The sequence below is a fragment of the Calliphora vicina genome, chromosome 1 (genome assembly GCF_958450345.1).
Source record: "Calliphora vicina chromosome 1, idCalVici1.1, whole genome shotgun sequence".
NCBI lineage: Eukaryota > Metazoa > Arthropoda > Insecta > Diptera > Calliphoridae > Calliphora > Calliphora vicina.
Window position 1 is genome coordinate 52277871 of NC_088780.1, and position 24162 is coordinate 52302032.

Consider the following 24162-nt stretch of genomic DNA (forward strand, 5'->3'; position numbering starts at 1 on the left):
CATCCTTTTACCATACAGCAAAAAAAAGAAATATATAGGAAAGACGGTCATAGTCAGAGGAGGAGAAAAATTATAAAAAAACACGAACGAATGATTCATACTTGTCATTTGTAGAAAAAACTCATATAAAATATATTACTACAACATTTAGTCCTTTAGAGAAGCAAAAAAAAAAAATAGAAAATACACACTCATACTCCACCAGAAATCCTTTCAAAGTCATTTGTTGTTTTACTTTGCACACTGTACACAAGAGAACAACTGTTAGAGAGAGAGTGAGTAGTAGCGTGTGTGTGTGTGTTACCATTTGTTACTTGTGCATACTCCCAGCTATAGAGAGAAAAAACCTAGCATACTTTAAGGCATAATATCGATTTCATCTTGGTGAAGTTCTTTTTTTATATCGATACGAAAAAAAACAAATAGAAAAATTTGCACGTATTGTATTATAGTGTTTGCCAGAGAACAAATCGAAATTATTCGTTTGTTACCAGTTTACTACGACGTATTTGAAAAATAATTAATTTGCTGCGAAAGTACTAAAGAAAAAGCACCTAACAAACAGGATAAATCCGATTTTATCTTAAATTAAACATAATGGGCGAAGAATACAGCCCAGATATCAGCGCTATGACAACAAGTAAGTTGAAAAATATCTGAAATTTATTATTAATACCTATCTGGGATTATTATTTAATTTTTTAGTTGTAAAATCATTATACAAAAAGAAATTTAGTTTATTTTTGTTACCCTTTGAATTCATTTAACTATAAGTTAGTCATAAAACTGGGTGAGGGTGGTCTTACTTTTCGTTTGTTTGTTATTGAAATGAATTGGAAATAATGAAAATGCGTTGGTGTTGCACACAGTTGCCTATTAATGTCTTTTTCTTAAGGATATTTGCCATATTGTTAATCGTTTCTGCAAAATTTCGTTTATTTATATGCTGTGTGATTTGTAAAGTGAACAAAGACTAGATTGTATAAGAATCAAGGTCCTTGTATTTTAATTAACATTTTCATGGTTAGTATAGTCTCATTTTATATGTAGGAGATATTACAATTAATTGGTTGTTTAGCTAATTATAGTTTCTTCAAATTTTTCAAAATATTTTTGAGTTCAATTAATACTCTCGTAAGTAGCTCGCATTATTTTCATTAAAAAAAGAGTTTAAAGTTATTACTCATACCTCTTTGAAAGAGCCAATACGTATATATGTTCTGGATATATATAACTGGAATAAACCCAGCCGTGTGTAAGGTTTAATCAAAATGGTTTTTATTTGAAAGGCCCTTGTAGTCATTTTGTATGGAATATGAATGATATCGTTTAAAAGGTGTAATTTTTAATTAATATTCCGCAGAATTTCAATTACGGCCTAGGTTATGTTGACTTTGGGTTAATTTTGGCTTATTGGCCTGAGATTTCAGAAAACCACGCAATAAAAAAAATAAAAAAATTATAGGTTGTCAAATCGAAGGATATTGGTAGTTAATTCGCGTCACCTCCGCTATAGATAACTATAGTTTATGCAGAATGTCCATTGTGAGCTCGCACCGTCCTACTGGAACCACATATAACATGGATACCTTTAGGTTTATAACTCTGTTTACACACAAGCGAAATTGGTTTTCAAGAAATGAAAAATTGGAAAATAAATTATTATGAAAATTGCTACCCGTTTATGAAAATTATATCAGGAGCGGATCCAGGAGTGGAGGTGAAAATTGTTTTAATATAAAAAAGAAAAAAACATTAAAATAAATTTTAATTCATTTCCCTCCCCCCAATTGAATCCGCGCCTGTTTGTTTTTATACTCACTTATTATTCACTTATTGATTTTAATTTTACTAAGATAAACATAACCACAATTCGGAATAAAAGAAATTCATTATCATTAATTTTTGATAATGTTCTACTAAATATTTATGAACTTAAGCTCCCAATTTTTTAGAAACTTTGAAGCCAAATTCGATACAAACTATTTTTACCTGTGTTTCAAAAATGCCAAACGAATGGAATCTTCTGAAATACAAATCAAAACGAATTTTGCAGATAATTTATATTGAAGCTAAATTTGTAAATGACGTAGTCTAGCTGTCTAACAGTTTTTCATCAAGTATGGTAGACTCTAGCTCTTGTTTATTTTTACTAAACTCAGCATAAATGAAGAATTTGTCACGTTATTCATGAAGATTTTGAGAAACATACATGTTTTGTATGAGAAATTTTTAAAGGTACCTTAAAAATAATTGTATAAAACAATGATTTCCTTAAATCCAAACTTCTTCATTAGCGAATTCCACTGTAAGTCTAATCTTATGTCGACTATGACGATCCAGAATTTCGGGGAAGGAAGGTTAGGTTAATTCAACAGCCACCCGAAGAAAATCTCAGCAGTAGATAACGTAATAGAGGTGAGGATCGTTTCCATATCCATATAACTAGTGGAATCTTAGCAAATAACACTCGATGATCGAAGATTTTCAATCTTAAGTCGCCAAATATTGAACAGTGGCACAGTAGGTATCCTCCTTCTCTTACTCGTTGTTGCAACTTTTGATTATTTTTCGGAAATTGTAGGTTTGGATGAGTAGAGCGGCGGTTAATTGGTTCATTTGTCTCTAATTTGATAAAATGCAGAACAATCATCTAGTGTTTCGTTGCCTTCTTCTCACGCTCTACAGATCATATATTTGGATATACCCGAACGGATCAGAATCTCCTTTGTTGTTTGGTTTATCCATATAATATCGGTGGTTCTGCCGCGTCTGTGGAGTCCCATTCAAATGGGATCTCCGGAAAATATTTTACTAAGAACAAGGCACTCTGGGTACTCTAAAATCGTTTCTCCATATGTATACACAAAATAAACACCAATTAGAGATCACAAATAGAATAAGTTTTAGTTACAGAACCAATCACATTCACCGCTATTGCGAATCAATATTTCACATGAAATATGTTCCTTTTCCCATTTTCGTTCATCAACTTTGTGAAAAAATTCCCCATGTTGTGAAATTTTTAGTTGAAATTTTGTAAACAATAAACAGTTGTTACGAACAAAATCAACTATTGTGAATGAAAAATTCATGGGAATAGCACGACAGCAATTTTCCCCTCGAGGGAAATGGATATTTCATGGGAACATAAATTTCACATGTTATTGCCGATAAGGGTGATTGTTTTACATTATAATTTAAGGATTCTGTAATATAAAAGGTAATGGTGTGGCTTGGTTGGTTAGGAAATTAATCATTTCCTCAATCCACTGAAATTAACTTGCAAAGACGGGTTCTGTCGGCAGTAAATCAGATATAAATTACCATCGGTAGATACTTCAGAAGGCTACATTTTTTCTACATTTACATCGCAGCCTTTACATGATATCATCTTCCCGAGAATACCATGATGGCCAGGAAGAATCTCAATTTTTTTCGCAATTTAATTAAAAACTTACATCATTTTTACATTGTAAAATTTCGAAGATGATCTTTTCTCGGTTATTTTTCTTTATTCGGTTATTTTTCCTATCTTTTATTGGTTTAACTTCATGGAGAGCTAACCCGAAAACTGTGCCAACTAGTTAGGTTCTGATCTTTTCAGTCTACTCAAGATGAATTCATAGACAATTTTCGATGTGATATACTCATTCTTACGGATCTAATGGCCGCCTTATAATCTGTAAAGATGATAATATCCCTGCCTGTTATCTCTTCATTCAGGATATTTTATGGTGAATTGTATGGTGAATCAGAACAGTCTCGAATGCAACTAGGATGAGCAAAACCCACATAAAATACTAACTGTGATCTACAATGTTTATGTTCCATTTCGATCTATCTGATTGATAGATATCTTTATCAGAAAATTGGAATTGAAGAGCGATTCTGGGTCTTTTAAATTATGTTTTCTACATAGTCATTAAATGTTAAAAGCTTGATTGCAGGTTTGATTTTGCGAAGCGGTCCAAGTTAAATACTCTTCACTCATTCTAATTTCTAGATGTAAAACTTTTTATCTGCTGGATTAAATCCTTACTTCCTCAAGTTGATCAATGTTTACCACTATTTTATCACAAATCGTAAAATATTACTTCGATTTAAGTCAGAACCAACTAGGAAGTTTGATACCTTATTTTTCATCCGGGTTTTGTAATTCTATTCCAATTTCCTTCTTTATTTCTTAATAACTCAGTAATAAAAATATAAAAAAAGGTCGACATTAGCTATTGAATATTCAGAGAAATGTTTTTTTATTTTGTTTATTTTAAGAAATGTTAAGCTTTTTGTTAATTTTAATTTTTTTTCAAAATATAACTTATTTCCCTGAAAAGTTAAATTGTTTCTAAATCAGCAAAATAATACAAACTTATTTAATTACAACGAATCTTCTTTTATTTTTTCTTCTGTCCAGTACTTCCAGCTATATTGGGTCTCATATCAGCAGGTGCCCTTTGGGCAGTTGCTTGCATATGTGCCCGTCAAATGCGTGCTCGCAATCGTAAACAAAATCAACATGACTCAACATTTCCCTTTCAACCAACACGTCGTCCGACAGCTGTTCGTTCGCCTAGTGGTCAACCACCCCACTATCTGAAGAAATCACCCTCACCAACTGGCACCAAACAATTGGGTATATTGCAGCCAATGCAGGAACAAACCGCCACTTCACCCATTTCACCACAAACGGTCAAGTACATGGAGGAGGATGAATCGAAATCCACAAAACACAACAAATATAATGTCAATGAGAAATTATCACCCATGGAGGCCAAGCTAAGTCCCACTGGCAGTGGTGGCAGTAATGGTATGTCTGCAAATGGCGCCAAGGTTGTTAATGGCAATCAGGTGTCGGTGATGCAAGAATCCATTGTGAGCAACTTGAGTGTGAGTGAGATGAATATGGAACAGTATGGCAAATTGGGTTCGATATTCTTCAAATTACGTTATTTGGGCGAACGTAATGCTTTAATGGTATCTATAATACGCTGCCGTGGTTTACCCTGCAAGAGTGGTAGTAGCAGCAGTGGTGGCAACAATTCATCTAATGGCAATAAATCCAATGATATACCAGCTGGTATGAATGGTCGTACCCAGTCGGCCACTGATCCCTATGTCAAGCTCCAGCTGTTGCCCGACAAACAGCACAAAGTTAAGACCCGTGTTGTTCGCAATACCCGTAATCCCGTCTACGATGAGGATTTCACATTCTACGGCTTGAACATTAATGATTTACAGAACATGTCTTTGCATTTCGTTATATTGAGTTTTGATCGCTATTCACGTGATGATGTTATCGGTGAGGTGGTGTGTCCTCTTACCTCCATTGAAATCGGCGATATTTCCAAGGAAGCCTTGTCGATTAGCAAGGAAATTCAGCCACGCAGCTTAAAGATACGCGCTCAAGGACGTGGTGAATTGTTGATTTCATTGTGTTGGCAACCAGCTGCCGGACGTTTGACTGTTGTGTTGTTGAAGGCTCGCAATTTGCCACGCATGGATGTGACCGGTTTGGCTGATCCTTATGTCAAAATCTATTTGCTGTACAACGGTCAGCGTATTGCTAAAAAGAAGACACACGTTAAGAAACGTACATTAAGTCCTGTTTTCAATGAAAGTTTTGCTTTTGATATACCAGCAGCTGAGGTGGGTTAAAGAATATCGATGATTGTTTGAGAATAAATATTAATATTTTGTTTGATTTTGTATATTGTTTCTACAGGGCACTGGCGCTACTTTGGATGGTGTGTCACTTGAATTAATGCTACTCGACTGGGATCGTGTTACCAAAAATGAGGTGAGTTAATGACGTGAGACAAATTTTTAATTTATTTTGGAGATCTGTAAATAATGAAGTGCTAAATATATGTATTTAGTCTAATGGTTACAATTAAGCTTCATCGTTCGCAATTAAAAAACGCGGTTTCTTCAACAAAGTTTCTTAAGGTCCTTCAGTCAATGTTGCTGAGAAGAGTTAAGGCCCAACTAAAATATGCATACACTAGCTTAAGTCAGCTTAACCAACTGTGCGAATACATATAAAATGTATGTGACAAACTATAATGTACTTAAGAGAGTTTCGTCAAGTTTCGTCAAATTTTATTTGCTGAAGCAAAGTGCGAAGCTGGTCGCACATTCCGTACGGAATCAGCTGTTTGTTTATTTTATACAAAAAAATAGAGAAATAAATGAAAAGGATGAAGAAAATTAATTTATTTTGATAAAATAATAAGAAATACTTATTTTTTTAATTGCATGTTGCACATAAATGTGCTAAATTGTTTTGAATGCACGTAAGTACATTATGGCCACCTAAAAGTTTCTTCGGATTTCCTTAAGCATTTGACAGACTTTTCGTTCGGTTTTGACATTACCTTAAGCTAGCTTATGCATATTATAGTTGGGCCTTTAAGTCCGGCATCACATCAAGCCCGAAGTCCGTCGATATAATTGCGGCATTAGCAAGACAGGCTCAGAGAAAATCTTCGAAGGTATCGATCTTCCCTACGTGGCCTACCTTCATTATATTCTGCACAACCCATTTGACGTACTATTAAATCAGAGTATGCTGTTGAAATGCGTAACACTATTCTGCTATACCACAGAATAACGTGAGCATCTCTTGCCCATTTTTTAAAATCCGTTCTTGTTGCCTCGAATGGTTTCGAATTGTTAAAATTTTTCTCAACGAATTCCTGCCTCTGATGCATATTGGTTTAGAATTTTTTTTTTTTTGAAATAATTCGGTATCTCGGGAACTATTTTATATACATATTGTTACGAAATTTCACATGGTTGGAGCTGAGGTGTTTTTGAGTTGAACTACGTTCGCTAAGCTTTCTAGCGCTAATGGGACCAGTGCATGGCCCTTCAAAGTTGGTAAACTCGGGTCCCAAATTTTTTAAAAAAAATCGCCAAAAGTCCATTTATGAACTGATTGAGCTGAAACTTAAATTTATATTTCGGATTTTGGAATAGTCCTTGAGAATATCTCACATTTATTGATTTATTTTTTTTAATTTTGCTCCATAATTTTTGTAGGTATGGCAGTTGTTTAGATATGGCGGGCCTACGGAGAATCCAAATTTATTTTTAAATATCAGCTATATTGGTGATAAAATTCTAAATATAATAACTGAAACTTGCTAACAGTTATCTCGTCCCTATAAAAACTTACACGCATCCAAAGTTGGAACATGTAAAAAGGGCTGTATTTTTTAAGTTTTTTCCCAAAAAAGAGCATATATTTTTTCTTTTGTAGAAAAAAATTTCTTCGGGACTATATACAAGTTGTATATGATCCCGAAAGTGATCTTAATGCAAAAGCGTGTAAAGTAAACCTTGGCTCCATAAAGGGGACCTAGTCCCCACCAGCCATATCCAAACTTGGCCAATTCAAATAAAAATATTAGGTTTGAGTAAAAAATTCTAAAAAGGCAAAGCACCGATCCTCGAAAAAGCTCCACATTTGCATAACTCCATATGTTTCTTAAATACTTACAAAGTTTTTTTACTATCATACGGTAAATAACGTCACAGTAGGTACTTTTCTTAAAAAAACGCAGTATTTGGAACATATTTTCCCCGTTTTAGGAATTTCGGTATTTAAAAATAAAAAATATCAAAAATTAAAATACCATTGCTTTAAGGACACTTGGATCTACATTATTTCAAAATTTTGTTATGATATCTTTAACCGTTCAAATTTTACATTAATTCATATTTTATATTTTTCTTCTTGGAAAATAACCATATTACAATTTTTTTAGTTTTTAAGGTACATGACGTCTGAAAAATTCAAAAAATTAGTTAATTTTACTAAAATATCAATCTTCAAGTCCTAAGGTTTTCAACAATATCAAATACTTGTATAGAAAGCCTTAATTTACTCCTCAGAAATTCCACAAACCCTGCTCCCTTTGACAAAGAATAAATGAAAATTATATTTTCCAGTACAGTTTTACATAAATGTTAAGGTACTAACATTAACGGAAAATTCCATCTTTCTGTTTACACTTCCAGGGACCTCATCAATTATACTTCTCAATTTTTCAAAGTTATATTTTTTCTCATTTTCAATTAGTTTTTTCCAATTTCTATTATTAATTTCTCATTTTTAAAAAGAAAATCTTATTTTCAATTGCCATACCAACAGTTTTACATGTAGTCAATGTATCCCTTAGAGAAAGTAATTGTGACTAATGTCTGAGTCATTTGACATTATGTGCTCTTTGTAGTGCAGAGAGAAGTCAATGGGTTACTTTCTATATCCCAGGTAGTCAAGCATGAAGTCAATTGTCACTTTAGTGTCTCTAAGTAAACGAGAGAGTAGTCAATTTAAATGTTTATTTTGTACTGCACTTTAGAGAGTAGTTAATTTACCCACCAAAAGTAATCTACTGGAGTATGAGGAAGGGTTGTTTACAAGCAATTGGTTTCAGAAGTGTTTCTCTGGCGTATAGGTAATAGACAGATATATTTTTGTTTAAAAATGACTCAAAAGGAGTTCCTCTATCAAATAAGGTTATTACGACACTGTTTATGGCTGTTATCCATAGAAATGAAAATAAAATATATCAACTGGTCGGTTTTCCTGATATTTTATATGATTCGCCTAGCAAATTAAACATCTGTCTCCTAGCACAATATAACTTAGATATTTCTTGATGACGCTTATTATTTTTTATAAAAAAAAACTTTATTTTTCTTTAACTAAACCATCTAAATTTCTGCATATTTTAATAGGTAATCGGACGACTTGAATTGGGAGGACCAAATTCAAATGGCACAGCTCTTAATCATTGGAATGAAGTGTGCAATTCACCAAGAAGACAAATTGCTGAATGGCATAAACTAAATGAGTAAATAAGCTGATCTCAAATGAGCTGAAAAACAACAAAAACAGATAGAGCTACAAGAGAGGGATACAGAAAGAGAACAGGATTTCAAATCGAAACAAACCAAAAAAAAAAATAGTAGAGAAAATATATAACGTAATATAAGTAAACGATATAAATTAAATTCAAATTAATTTAAGATTGAGAGAGAAACCAAAAACCAAAATAACAGCATTATTAAACAAAAACAAATTAAAAACTAAATTAAATCTTTTACACAGATAAAAAAACAAAACAAATACTATAGAAAAGAAAAAAAAAAAACACAAACAGGAAATCTTAAACAAAAAAAGCTCTAAAAACACATTTTTATGTAAATTATATGACTAAAAATAAAACAAATAATTTAAATTTAAATAAAACATTATATATGGCGATCATGATATTACAATTGAAAGAAAACAAAAATAATTTCATTGAAATTTTAATTTTGTTAATAAAAGAAAACGGAAATTTTAATCCACTTTTAATTAAGTTTAAACTCAGTTCAAACTAAATAGAAACAACTTGTACTCAGAAAATAAATAAACTCGAATTTAAGCGAAAGCTTAAAGAAAATGAGAAAGAGAGTCTCACAGAGCATAAACATAAAGTGGCTGAGTATTTAAATTCTAAACCAAATTATACACTCAAAGCATAAATGTTAGTATATATGATATTATCACTTATTTTGATCTTTCTTTTTAAATATATTTAAGTATTTTTTTATAATTTATATTCGATTTAATTTATTATTTTGTCCAAAAAAGGAAAGTATTTGTATTATAAATTAAAAACCAAAAAAAATCGCTTAATTACTAAAAGAAAATAAAAAATAATATATATTAAATAATAAAACAACAACAACAAGTATATTATAAATGTATTATGTTTCTACGTAAAATTATGCATAAAAACCAATTCCCCCAAACAATTAAATGTTAGTAAAAAAAATAAAAATAAAACTGTATTAGAATTATATGCAATTAGTTGTAAGTACAACATGAACAGAATTCCACTTTACTTTAGAAACCCCCCCCCCCATTTTCTTTTCTGAACACTTTCACTACACTTACATATACAAGATACTCTGCGACATCATGTAAAAAATTGAAATTGAGATTTGACAATTGAAATTTTTCGAAACTACAAATTTACACCAAATCACTCAAACTATAATTATTATTACTCGAACATACACAATCATTTAAACGAAAATTTATGAAGAAAACAAATTTAATTTTGATATAAAACAAATATGTATTTGAAACTTATTTTTATTAGAATAATTTTTTTTAATTATAAGTATACCTTATTTAATACTACTATTTAATTTGCCAATGGTTTTTTGGTTGGTGGTTAGAAATGAATTGATGGAAAGTAAACCGCTCCTTCTAATATTATAGAAAATTCAAGAAATACGGAGAGGGAGAAAAGCCTTTAGGCTTCTTTAGATCTTACGATTTCAATTAGATTTAACTTCATTATTTTGAACAGGTAATTGATAAAGTTTTGGTAGCTCTGCAATATTTTGAAGGAATAAATATTGAACTAATTTGCTCAAAATATTATTTTTTTCAAAGGCGCATTGAAAGGCTTTATGACAATACTTTTTCAGAGCTGTATTTGCTCCTTCAAAACCATGATTTTTTTTAAATTTAATTTAACAAAAGTTAAATTTAGTTTTTTTCAGAATTAAAATTAAATCACCCCAGTTGAATACTTTTAAGACAATAACTTTTTCTTATCAAATGAGCTTTCAATTGGTTCTTCGAATCGTAAAACTTTATTGAAGAATCATAACTGCATGACAACAAATCTCTCTTATTCCGAAATAATGAATATTTCAGTAAAGAGATCAAACTATCAGAAAGAATTAAGTATTGATCAGTTTTTTCTATAAAATAGTACTTCTTTTCATATAGCACATTTCTATTAAAAGATATTTTTATTGAATTTAAATTTTTTAAGGCTTTTTCTATTAAAAAGTAAATTTTCAAAATATTTTCAAATCGCACTTTTTGGTCTAAAGGTACTTTTTAAAAAATTGTACTCCTTTTGAAATAGAACTATTCTAGTTGAAGCAATTTTTTATATTACACAGAAAAAACTATTTCTTAAACCGTTTCAATTCAAATATTTGTCACATATTGAACTGGCTTCAATTATTTCATAATTAAATCAAGTATTCATTTGCTCAAAAACAAAATTTCTTGATATTTTCTATTGAATTTTGAGTTTTGAATTTGATTATTTTGACAATTGAATATACATTTTCGTTATTGGTTGAATTTCAAATACTTGAATTGAAACGGTTTAAGAAATAGTTTTTTCTGTGTAGATTATATTTTTTTATTAAAAGGTAGTATTTAATCAAATGGTTCTTTTCTATTAAAAAGTACTTTTTCAGAATTTCAAATAGTACATTAAATTGAACATTTTAGTCTAAAGGTACATTTTATGAAATGGTACATTTTATTAAAAGGTACTATTTAATAAAATGGTTCTTTTCTATTAAAAAGTACCTTTTCAAATTTTTTTAAAATTCCACTTTTTATAAATTATTTCGTTTTTATCAAATAGTACATTACATTAAATTATACTTTTTTGTCTAAAGGTACATTTTATGAAATGATACTTTTTATTAAAAGGTACTTGTTAATAATATGGAACTTTTTATAAAAAGGTACATGTTAATGGTACTTTTTATCAAAAGATACTTGTTAATTAAATGGTACTTATTATCAAAAGGTACTTGTTAATGGTACATTTATCAAAAGGTACTTTTTAATAAAATGGTACTTTTTAACAAAATAGTAATTTTTACCGAAAAATACTTTTTTTTTTTATCAAATTATTTGTCTATCAAATGGTACTTTATTAAATGTTACTTGTTTGTTAAATGATACTTTTTTATCTAAAAGTATATTATTAACGATAAATTCTTTTATTATATAATATAATCTTTGGTACAACTTAATATCCTGGTTTACTACCTACCAGAAGATGTTTCTAGCAGGAATCCAACTTGAAAACAAATGACTGACTAGCACACTAATGATAAACTCTGCGGGTTAAACAGTTTTCAGAATTTACAATTCTTTCACCATAAGAAATTGTTGGTCAATTGTTGAACTTGACAATTTAGTGACCGATTAGTATAGTACTACAATATCCATAACTACATATATAAGATCGTTTGGATTTGTTTCGTCACCTGTCGGCCTTAACCGCCAATGAAAAAGTCACATAACTAGTTCTGTGTACGTTTTCTTCCCCTCAGGGTACCTGTCAAAATGCCGATGAATCGCAAATCGTGGCTGCAATCGTACTCAAATGTCAACATTACAGATTCAGTTTTAAATTAAATTGTCTCATCTCGAAAATCTTACATTTGATGACCAATCCAGTTCGGATATCGTCACACTACATTCTAGGATTCGAAGGACCAATTTTTAAATTCTTAATTTTATTCAAATGAACAGTATTAATATTTTGAAATAGTATTATTTTTCCTATTTATTTATAATTAATTAAGGATTTAGCTTAAATAAAGGCGTTTAAGGGTTCAGTTAAAAACAAAAATAGGATCTGTATTTAAAGTTTAAATTAAAATTTTAAACAAGTTGTTCCATTCCTTGAAAGTTTCTTTAAAGCTTCAGCTAAAGCCCAATGCAGTATTTAACTAATTGTTAAAGCAGTGTTAAGTTTAATTTTTATTGAGTACTGTCAGTTTCGTGTATTCTATATTACAAATTTAATATATTTTCAATTTTCTGGTCTTCATCAATTCATTTCTCCAAAACCAAAATTTCCTTTAATTTCTAACCAAAAAAAAGAAGTACAAATAATTTACATATAATTTTTATTTTTTCATAAAACACTAATTATAAATTTCTTTAATTTAAAATATAAAAATCAAATTGTTAAAAATTTATATATGTATTAATAAAACACCAAAAAAACACAAAATTTTTGAAAATAAATAAAATTTCCATATAGTTATAATACAAAAAAAACACCATCTTTTGAAATAGAGAAAACTATAAACTAACGCTTGAAAAGCTTTTCAAAATAAATACACATCCAGAAATTCTTCTACTAATTATAAGTACGTATGCTCGGCTCGAATCACTCTAAAACCAAAACCATTAAGAAATTTTATAACAAAAAAAAAAACAAATTACAAAAAAAAAATAATAATAAATATTAGCTACAGCACCACAAAAATACAAATTACCAAACCAAAATTTTAAAAAACAAATAAAATAAAAATTATAAACAAACATACCAATTTCCCTACAGCTTTCATTTTTTTTTACAGAACAGCAAAATAACTCAACACATTTTTTTCATAAAAGACACCATCAATCTGCTCTTTATACACTAAATAAAATGAAGCAAGCTGTTCAAGTTGCAATTGTTTAGTTAATTTTTGATGATTTTGATACTTAATTCAAAGAAATGGAGCCAAATTATAAAGTTTCTAGGTCTGTAATATCTTAAAATAAATTGTAATTTTGCGGCTTTACAACTCACAAATATCAATCAACGTATTTTTCCAGCATATTTTTGAAATTTGAACATTTAGTTTCAGTATTTTGACGTTTTTTTCTAAATTTTATTAGAAAAAGTCCATCAAGTTCTGAAGGGCACAACTTTGGAACGCCAACTTAGGGGAAAAAACTTTATTTATCTTTATATATTTTGAAAGGAGAATTTTCATTTTATAATTTTAGCAGGACATTTATGATACGTCTTCAGATGCTACATTTTTTTATTATCAAATTCTACTATTTGAAACAAATGGTATTTTTTTTTAATCAAATTGAATTTTTTAATCAAATGGTAATTTTGAATCAAATGGTACTTTTTTAATCAAATTTCACTTTTTGGTCAAATGGTTGGTGCTTCTTAATAAAATGGTACTTTTTAATCCAATGGTATATTTTAATCAAATGGTACTTTTTAATAAAATATGGTACTTTTTAAGCAAATTGTAATTTTTAAATCAAATGGTACTTTTTATTAAAATGGTACTTTTTTATTAAACTTGTACCTTTTTAAACAAATTGGACTTTTTAATTAAATGGTACTTATTATTCAAATTGTAATTTTGAATCAAGTGGTACTTTTTAATTAAATGGTACTTTTTAATGAAATGATATTTTGTAATAAAATGATATTTTGTAATAAAATTGTAATTTTTGAATCAAATGGTACTTTTTATTCGAATGGTACTTTTTATCAAATGGTACATTTTTAAACAAATGGGACTTTTTAATTAAATAGTACTTCTTAATGCTTTCATTTGGTTCTTCGAATCGTTAAATATTTTCTAAGCGACTTCCTTGAAGAGTCTAAACTCTATGACAACAAATCTCTGTTATTCCAAAATAAAGAATATTTCAATAAAGAGATAAAACTATCAGAAAGAATTAAGTATTGATCAGGTTTTTTAGTACTCAGTTTAAAAAACCGATAAAACCCTCTTGTCGCAAATGACAAGTTTAAAATGGCACAATTTTAATTTGATGCAACTTTTCTACACAAAGATGCTTTTGTCAAATGTTAGCTCATATAAAATGGTACCTTTTTTATTAAATAGTACTTTTTATTAAAAGGTATTATTAATGAAACCAAAATGTTTTTTTTTATTAAAAAGTACATTTTTAAAATATTTTCAAATCGCACTTTTTATCAAAGGTTATGTTTTTATCAAATAGTACTTTATATCAAATATTACTTTTATGTCTAAAGGTACTTTTTATAAATAGTACTCCTTTTTAAGTAGAACTGTTCTAGTTAAGGGTATTTTTTGTACTTTTTAAAACAAATGGGACTTTTTAACTAAATGGTACTCCTTAATCAAATGGTAATTTTGAATAAAACTTTTTAATCAAATGATAATTTTGAATCAAATAGTAATTTTAAGCAAATGGTACTTTTCATATTAAATTTTACTTTTTTATTAAATGGTACTTTTTAATAATAGGTACTTTTTTTAATCAAATTATACTTTTTTACTGAAATGGTACTTTTTAATCAAGTGGTAGTTGCTAATTAAATGGTACTTTTTAATACAATTGTACTTTTTTAATCAAATTGTACTTTTTAAGTCAAATCGTACTTTTTAATCAGTACTATTTTTTTCAATCGGTACTTTTTATTGTATCTCTTTTGTTGAATAGTACGTTTTTATCGAATGATATTTTATGTTGTCAAAAAGAACTTTTTCAATAGAATAATTTTTTTGATTGAAAGGTTTTTTTTTTTAAATGTTACCTTGTTTCAAATGTTATTTCTGATGTTTGTTTTCTTACTACGTGGTGCTTTTTCAATTAGTACTTTGTCAATCAAAATATTCGTTTTATATACTTGTTTTTATCAAATACTTAATTTGTTTTAAATAATTTTTTATAAATAAATAAAATATAAAATTATCAAAAGGTACTTTCATATAATATTTGTATATCAAAGTACTTTTTCTGAAATTATAGTTTTATTGTTTATCGTTAGGTACTTTTTATCAAATAGTCCCTTTCTCAAAAGATAATACCATTTGTTTACCTTCTTATACTTTATTTTGACATTGGTGACATGTACTTACCACAAATGCTTACCAATAAGGAGTTAAATATATAATTTCTTTCATATTACTAAAATTACTAGGTACATGAAATGACTTTAAATACTACAATAACTTCTTGATTGTTAGGACTTACAGAAGCCATTATCAGTAAATGCGGAATGTCAAATCTGTTTCTAAGATACGATACAATAAATTAGTACATATGTATATATGTTGCTAGTTATTACCAAGTTTTTGCCAGGTTCAGTACTATGAATATAGTCTGTTGACCTTTTTTGTTCTTCTATGATCCGTGAGGTTCAAATATCCGGCTGAATTTCAGCGATACCATGTTAACTTTGAGGGCATCGATCCATATGCGTCTTATTGACATAAACCTGTGAAGTAGAAACCCCTCTCAGAAAGTCTGACGGGATCAAATCGCATGATCTTGGTGGTTAATTAAGGTTAGGTTGAGTAAAGAGCCGTTTTATGGAAAATGCCCATTTCGGGTATACACATATGCCCATATCAGCATGTTGTGCGCACTTGAGAAAAACTTGTGGTTGCCAAATTTAGGTTACCTTCATTCACAGAATGAAAAAAATTTAAAAATATTTTTCAGAATTATTAGGGTTGTAGATAAGTTACTTTGGACCTTAGTTACATGGCGCCACATTGCAGATTGATATTTAAAAATAAAATTCAGCATTTATAATCGATGAACTAAACAAGCCTCCACTTGAATAGCAGTTTAAATAATATTATTACACCCACACTTCTTTTTTAATTAAAAATAAAATTCACAAAAACTTCACATTTAACCAGCTCAATATTTAAAATAAAAATTCAACACACACTTTAAGAAAAAAAATTTGCTTAAAATTTAAACAAATATCTACATAAAATAAAACAGAATTTAATTAAACGATTAAGGGAAAATAGCAGAAGTATAATAACAGATCATAATGAAAGTATTAAGAAATTGCAACAAAAAGCTAAAATCTCAAAACAATATAAAAATCTAATGAAAAACAAAAAAAAAAATGATCCCTCCAATTAAACAAAATTATATATATTTATGATAAATATATAAAATAAAACTCAAGAAAAAGAAAACTTAAAAAAACAAGGCTTAATTTCTGTAATTAACTAGTTTTCGAGTGTAGAATTTTATTCCTTTGTATAATGTTTTATTAATCATTTGTTTTTATGTAGATGAAAAACACATAAAAACCAAACAAAATAATATTAAAATAAAAAAAAGCAACAACTTTGTAATATAAATTTATATACTGAACTGATTGAAATTTAACAAGAAATAATAAACCAAAAATTCTCAAATTAAAAACTCCCTTAATTAAAAATACATACTTACGAATTTGTATTAAATGGAAATTTAATTAAAGGATTTATACAATTATTTCTAACAGTGTATTTGGATAATCAAACAAAGCAAGCATACTTTTAGGCTGTTTGATAAATCATTTGAATGTTAAACGAAATAATTTTAAAAATCCTTTAATTTTAAAAGTATTAATTTAATTTCATTAAATTTATATTTAAACACAAATACATAACAAGTATTTTAAAGTACCAATTGAATATTTAAATTTATTATTTCAATTATTATTTAAAAATAAATTTATCATTATATATTTTTAGTAATATAGTGAACATGTTTGTATTTGTTTAAATATTTAAAAAACATTTCCTTCATTTACACATGTATTCAAATATATAACACAAATATTTACATACATACATATTTATGTATTTGAAATTATATTGAAATTGCATATAAACATTATGAAATGTGAAACCGTGTAACCATTCAAAACAAAAATTAAATCAATTATACTCCAAAGACAAGAAACAAAGATGAAAAAAAATAAATATATAAAAATTAAGAACCTACATACAACGTACATATAGATTGCATATAATTGGAATAATGTTAATTTCAATAAAAATATATTATAAAATGAAATAAAAATAATAAATAAATAAAAAACAAACAACAAAAACTTATAAACTATTGTGTTCTATTACTCAATTAGACATTCCGGATATTTATGCGTCGATTTTCATTTTTCACGTAAGTGCTGTGCGTTCCCTTTTTCTGCTTTTTGTATCATTTCACGACCTTCTCAATGTATGGCAAACACAACGCCATTTACGTTATTTTTATACCCTTCACCTTCGTGAGAAGGATATATATAAGTTTGTCATTCCGTTTGTAATTTCTACATTTTTCATTTCCGACCCTATAAAGTATATATATTCTGGATCCTTATAGATAGCGGAGTCGATTAAGCCATGTCCGTCTGTCTGTCTGTCCGTCTGTCTGTTGAAATCAATTTTCTGAAGACCCCAGATATCTCAGAATAATTCTGTCAGACATGCTTTCGATAAGTTTGCTATTTAAAATCAGAAAAATCGGTCCATAAATAACAGAGATATGAGCAAAAAACCGGGACAACCTCGATTTTTGACCTATTTTTGATCTATAGATCAAAAATAGGTCAAACATAGTAATCCAGATATATATATCTGGATTACTATGTCATTAATACAGACAATATGGATATCTAATAATAGATATTTCAAAGTCCATTGCTATATATAGTAAGTTGGACCTACAATGGGTCAAAATCGGGAAAAATATTTTTTAATCCGAATTTTTTGTTCATTAAAAATTTTTTTTTGTCATAAATTTTTTTTCCAAAAAAAAAAAATTTAAAAACTAAAAAAAAAAAATTAAAAAAAAAGAAATTTAAAATAATTTGGAAAAGAAATTAAAAAACAATTTAAAAAAAAAAATTTTGAAAAACAAAAAAAAATTTAAATTTTGTTTACCTAAAAATAGTTAAAAAAAATTATTTTAAAGTATAATTTGGTACAACCGAATATAGCTCTCTTACTTGTTTTGATTGGATTGATTCCAGAGCCTAATATTGGATATCATACTCGGCCAGAAACATCTAAATCGTTTGTATGTAAAGAAGAGTTGAATTAACATTCGTGTTAAAAATGGTTAACATTATACGCTGAGAAAGTGAAGATATTTTCTATTTGAGTATTGCTAATTTTAAATAACTCCTGGGAAGTCGCATTAACCCTCTAACCCGTAAACTTTAAGAAGCAAATTAGGTGAAGAGTGCCTCAGGGCATTGTTGCTGGTTTAGGTGTAAACAATAATAATTATGATACAATTTTATTGAAAAACTAATGAAAAAGAACAAATAAAAAATATTTCGAATAGATCGGAGACTAAAAGTTAGTAAAACTTTGATATATAAAAAAAATATGACACACAAAATTTCACGTGCTAAAATTATGACATCACTCACAAAACAGCTGACAGAACAAAAACTAAAATTCAGAATGCATTTCGACCATCGAGGATAATGTTAATCTATAACAAAAGTCACAGTTAAATTTAAAAAAAAAAATATAATTACTTTTGTTTAAATCGGTAGGTAGCGTTATGGTAAAGGCGCTTAACAAGTGAAATAAGTTTGACCGGAACGTTTTTATACCTTAGTGCGCTCCAGATCAAACTGTGATTTCATTTGTCGAATGCTTTTTCGAAATCTATAAAACACATATAGAGTAGTGATCGCCATTCCACAGATTGCTCGATGATAACACGGATACTGTTTATATGGTCGATTGTGGATTTGAGGGATGTGAATCCAGCCTGTTCTTGTCTTAATGCTGGTGTCACCATAATGGAGAATATTTTGGTGATTATTTGAGCAATGACCCTATTGACAATGCAGATCTCCATTCTTTGGGATGTTTATTACTAGGTGGCGGATTTATATGCAAATGCATGTTTTTTCTCCAACGTCCAAATACAATGTAGATTAATTACACTAGTTTACAAGGTTTTTGCTCATGAATTGAAACATATGGGGATTTGTGTATTTAGGTCTTTTAACTTCAGAAAAAATATTAAAAAAAAACTTGGACGTCAAACTTTAGAGATATTTATTAAAAACGAAACATATAAAAATGTACATTAAATTAGGACAAAAAAATTAAAAGTGAAGTGTTTAGTCCTCTTTTTATAATTATTTTCATTAGTCTCCCTCACGACACTTCAACAGTAGTCTCCTAGCATATTCTGATCCCAAAAACCTTGATAATTCCTCTCGAAAAACATGGAAAAGCTCTACATGTTCGTCACTCATATGTCAGAGATTTTCCGGGAAAAAATCCACATGAGAATGTTAAAAGTGAATTTTGAGGGATATATTTACACCCATCAGTTCAAAATGATGTAATAAATTCGCAACAATATCTTTTGTTATTCCCCAAAAATTCTTGAACAACAAGTTTAACAGAATTCCATGCTGCATTTTCAACATGGGTTAATAGACACTCAAATTTGGTATCAACCAAAATTTTTCTTATTTGAGGATCCACAAATTCCCTTCTTTTAGTTTAGCCTCAGAAAGGCTCGGGAACACGCTGCATAAATATTGAAATGCTGGTTTTGTCTTATCTAAAGCTTTTACGAAAGTTTTTAATGTAAATAAGCATTTTGCAGTGTTTGTGTTATAGGAAAACCTCGATTTGACTGAATAATTTTTCCGAAAATAAAACAAATATGGTCTGGGTTTATTTTACACTTTCTAGAAGACATTTTAAAATAGTTTTTACTTTAGAATTTTGTATTTAGTAGCGATTTATTAGCATTTATCTATAGGAAAGATGTATTTTTAAACAGTATTTATTTTTTCCCGTTAATTTTTTTGGAATTTGTCAAAAAAATACAACTCTGAAAGTATCTAGTAGCTTCGCCAGAGTGTTGAGTACCCATAAACGATGTAAATACTTAATTATTACAATTCGGTACACTACAGTATGCATTAGTAGTACTCAGGGCAGGTGAAAAATAAAAACCCATATATCTCAAAATTTTGACGTATAGGTGGGAAACAAAAAATGGTCAATTAACTAGCGTCCCTAGCTCTTTTCAAAAATATAAGTTTCATTCCATGAGCAAACAAAAATGTTTGATTTGTAAACTAGTGTTATCTATCTGAATCGCACATTTTTCTGTAAAATGACATCGATTTGTTAAGCCATATTTTTGCATATTTTATTGATAATGCATATTATCCAAGTTTTTAATGTTTTTTGTCGTATTTGTTATAGAAATACGAGTAGCAATAAATGCTGACTAACTCTTTTCGACATCGAGAAACTGTCATTAAGTCTTCTACATTTCTTTACCAGCAATAAAAAAATATTATTTTAAAACATTTTGCTTCAAAAAATTTTAAAGTTTTTTTATGTATCAAAAAGTCATTAAGTGTATCGAAAACATTTATATTTGTTTTCATTTCAATTTCGTTACCACTCCCGACATTCATTTCCCAGCAGTTCTAGGAGAATGTCCTGAACTAGAGATTTTACCCATCATTTAGGGTGACAACTAGTTACATTCCAAGCTGAGTTTATTTTAACACGTGCATGTCCTAAGCAGAGGGTCGATTAACCCATTTGGATTACTTGCAGACAAATAGACAATTAACGTTTAAAGTGACTACACTATAGAGTACTTAGAGACAATTGTCTTTACATTAGATTACATGCGATGTATAACTTGTCTCTGTCAAATGGATTCAGGCAAATGATCAGACATTATTGACTTTTAATGTCTATAAGAGATACAAGTACTGCTTGCTTAATACTGGGTTATTAGAAGATGAAAATTAAGGTTGGATGCTACTTTACAGCACGATCAAAATAGTGACGATTTTAAAAGGAAAGCCGCAAGATAGATGCTCTAAAGATTATGGTTTTAAAGAAGACATTATAATTAATATATCCATCGTTTTCTCAGATCAATTACAATTTTAAAACTTTAACTATTTAACTCCTGGTTTAATTTAAAAAATCCCAACTGCTTGGAACACTGTTGTTTATTTTCTGGACATTGCGCGTTAATTATTTTATGTTTCTTCACAAAACTAAAAGTGCATATTTTTTAAATTTTTAGATCATATTTTGGTTTTTTTGAAGCATCTTTTCCAATAATAAATGCATGAAAATCCCTGAAGGTGCAAATGAGTGGGTAGATTATTTTGGCGTTTGTATGAGAGTCTGCATTTAACTCTTTGCGGTTAGTTTACTAACCACATTTTCTATAGTCTTTAAAACATAATTTATTGGCATTTATTGCCATTTTGCTAACAATTATTTTTTTGTAGTCATCGTTTATGATTTTTTGAAAAATTTGCCGATATTTGGTCCATTCACAAGGTGTCTTATCATGTCATATTATCATAATGTCCTAATATTTCACAATGGTTTTTATTGTTTTTCAAGCAAAAAATGTCCTAAAATAATACTACTCTGTATGCTATGTTTATTGTGTTATCGTAACCAACTTGCAGAGACCTGCGTCGAATGCCTAAGAGTCGGTTAAGCCGAGCTGCCAAGTCGGGATATGTTAGGACATTATGACTGATAAGAGACCTTGTGAATTGACCAATTAATTTGAAAATATTGAAAAAATCAGTTTTTTTAAGAGACTTTCACGCATTCAATAAAAAAAAAGCACAGAGTGTTAACTGTTCATCGAATTCAGTGTTACTTTAATATTTCGGTTGTTTGGTCAGAAAATTTAATCAAAAATATTCGATTTCCAAAAATTTTAATAGTTAAAAAAATAGTTAATTTTAATGCCAACCGCCAAGGTGGTTAGTAAACTAACCACTTCACTCCACAAAAATCCTTGGAATGGGGTGGTTTTTTCATGTTTTGATATATTTTTTTCTTATTTTTTATAATAAACTAACCTTGATCAAAGTAAAAATGCAATTGTTTTGATTTTAAACTTATATACAAAAAAGCGTGACTGAAAGAGTTAATAATTCAGCAGATATTCCATCTACACCTGGTGATTTAGTGGATTTAAGTCTATTGATGGAGTTTGTGATCTCATCTACGCAACTGATCTGATAACTGTTCCCATTTGAGGATAGCATTTCGCTTTAAATTCACTGTTGTTCCTCGGAATACGTTCTCCGTACCGTTTTCTTAAGGACCTTTGTGCGGTCGCATGATCATTGGTAAGTTTTTTCAAACACCTGTACGTATCGTTGGTACGATGCGTTTTCGCTGCTAATTGTGTTTCCTTGCCGATGTCGGCGTTCCATTAGCATTTGTCGCTTCATTTGACCATTTTGTCGAGTTCGTTGTGCTGTACCTGTAGACTGAGTTTGACACCACGAGATTTCGATCAGATAAAACTTGCGTTGATCGATTATACGCCAAGTCTCATCTGATATCCATTCTTTCCGTAGGTTTTCTTTATAGCCAAGAATATCGAGATTCATAAATACGGACTTAGTTGTTTTCCAGCCGTTTAAACCATTCTCCTGTGATACAATAAAAGTATGGCTTAATTATTCGGAATATATATTGGTTACTGCTGGATTTTCCAGCATTTGAATGTTTTGTATTGCTGTACATTTTATACGAATTTCTTCAACAATTAGACGCCTCGTTAAAGTGATTTTCGGAAGCAGGCCTTATATGGGAGCTATGACTAATTATGGACCGATCATCATAAATTTTGCACCGAATTATTACTTGCGATGAAAAATGGTTCCATTACGATTACCTGAAGCATAAGCGATTGTTTGTGGAGCCCGGCCAACCAAACGAATCCCCACAAAAGCCAAATATCCATTGCGATAATCTAATGCTCTGTATTTGGTGGGATCTATTGAGAGCTGTTGAAATCAGAAAACTTGTACCGAACACAACTGATTCGTTTGAAGCGAGCATTGTCCGAAAAACGACATGTTTATAAAAATGATAATTGTTGCAGGCAGTCGTTACAGTTATTTCAGACAAATAATAAGTAGTTATCACATAACTCCAATACTTATTACTTGCTGGCTTACTAGGTAAGTAGAGTTTTTGCTGGGTGAAACTTAGAAACAGTCAGAATAATGCTAAACATTATGTAAAGCTGATTTTTAATTGGTCAAAGAGTTCGCAAGTGTTTTTGTTTCAAAATTATGCTGAACATATTGACACATAATTTGTTTGTTTTGAAGGAGATAGAAACTCGTGCTTTACTCAAAATATAGCTACATATTTGTCTATGTTGTCTACAGAGTCCTCAAATCCATACGACATGATCTTTAAATAATTTTGTCCAGCTGAATATTTATTAATTTCCAAATATGTATAGTTGTAGAGTAAAGTAAGTACAGTATTTTTATTTCAAAAAAGCTACAATCATAATGAAATGTCCATCTCTGCTGTTGATATTGGTAAGTTCTCCAAACAGGATTAATATCCAAAGGAATTTGCAAACAACATCTGAGTAAAAAATAGAATAATTTGAATAATGTACCTAGGCATATCTCTTTTAAAAAATGCCAAATAAATTGTTATCAAGGCTTTTATGTTTTGTTTTATTTCTTATAAAAAAGCAGTCAAACACTTATTTTTTATTAATTTAATTATTGCCAAGCGAAATTCAGTTTGGAAAAAAATCTCTTAAATCTTCAATTTAATTTAGAGGATACTCTCTTAAATCAAAAGCTGTTATCAATGCTTAAATATAATCAGCTTGCATTAAAATTCTCAACGATCTTAAACAAGTTTTTCAATTGAATAAATCAGTTTTAAAGAGATGTTCGTTGAGTCAACTTAAAGCGGGGATTTGTTAACGCG

At 29.1% G+C, this 24162-nt stretch overlaps 1 protein-coding gene across 1 annotated transcript; it reads left to right on the plus strand.

The window, feature by feature from the left end:
* The first annotated feature begins 435 nt into the window (after nt 1-435).
* On the plus strand, nt 436-9139 carry Syt4 (Synaptotagmin 4). Its single transcript, XM_065498528.1, has 4 exons — nt 436-640; nt 4418-5649; nt 5726-5800; nt 8749-9139. The coding sequence occupies exons 1-4, from the start codon at nt 598-600 to the stop codon at nt 8866-8868; spliced, it is 1470 nt and encodes a 489-aa protein (XP_065354600.1). The 5' UTR covers nt 436-597; the 3' UTR covers nt 8869-9139.
* Nucleotides 9140-24162: the final 15023 nt, after the last annotated feature.

Bases quoted from the DNA above. Each gene is read 5' to 3' on its own strand.
- Syt4 (XM_065498528.1), top strand. From the start codon at position 598: ATGGGCGAAGAATACAGCCCAGATATCAGCGCTATGACAACAA. The intron at 5,650-5,725 runs GTGGGTTAAAGA...TTGTTTCTACAG, and splicing joins TTGATATACCAGCAGCTGAG to GGCACTGGCGCTACTTTGGA. The intron at 5,801-8,748 runs GTGAGTTAATGA...ATATTTTAATAG, and splicing joins ATCGTGTTACCAAAAATGAG to GTAATCGGACGACTTGAATT.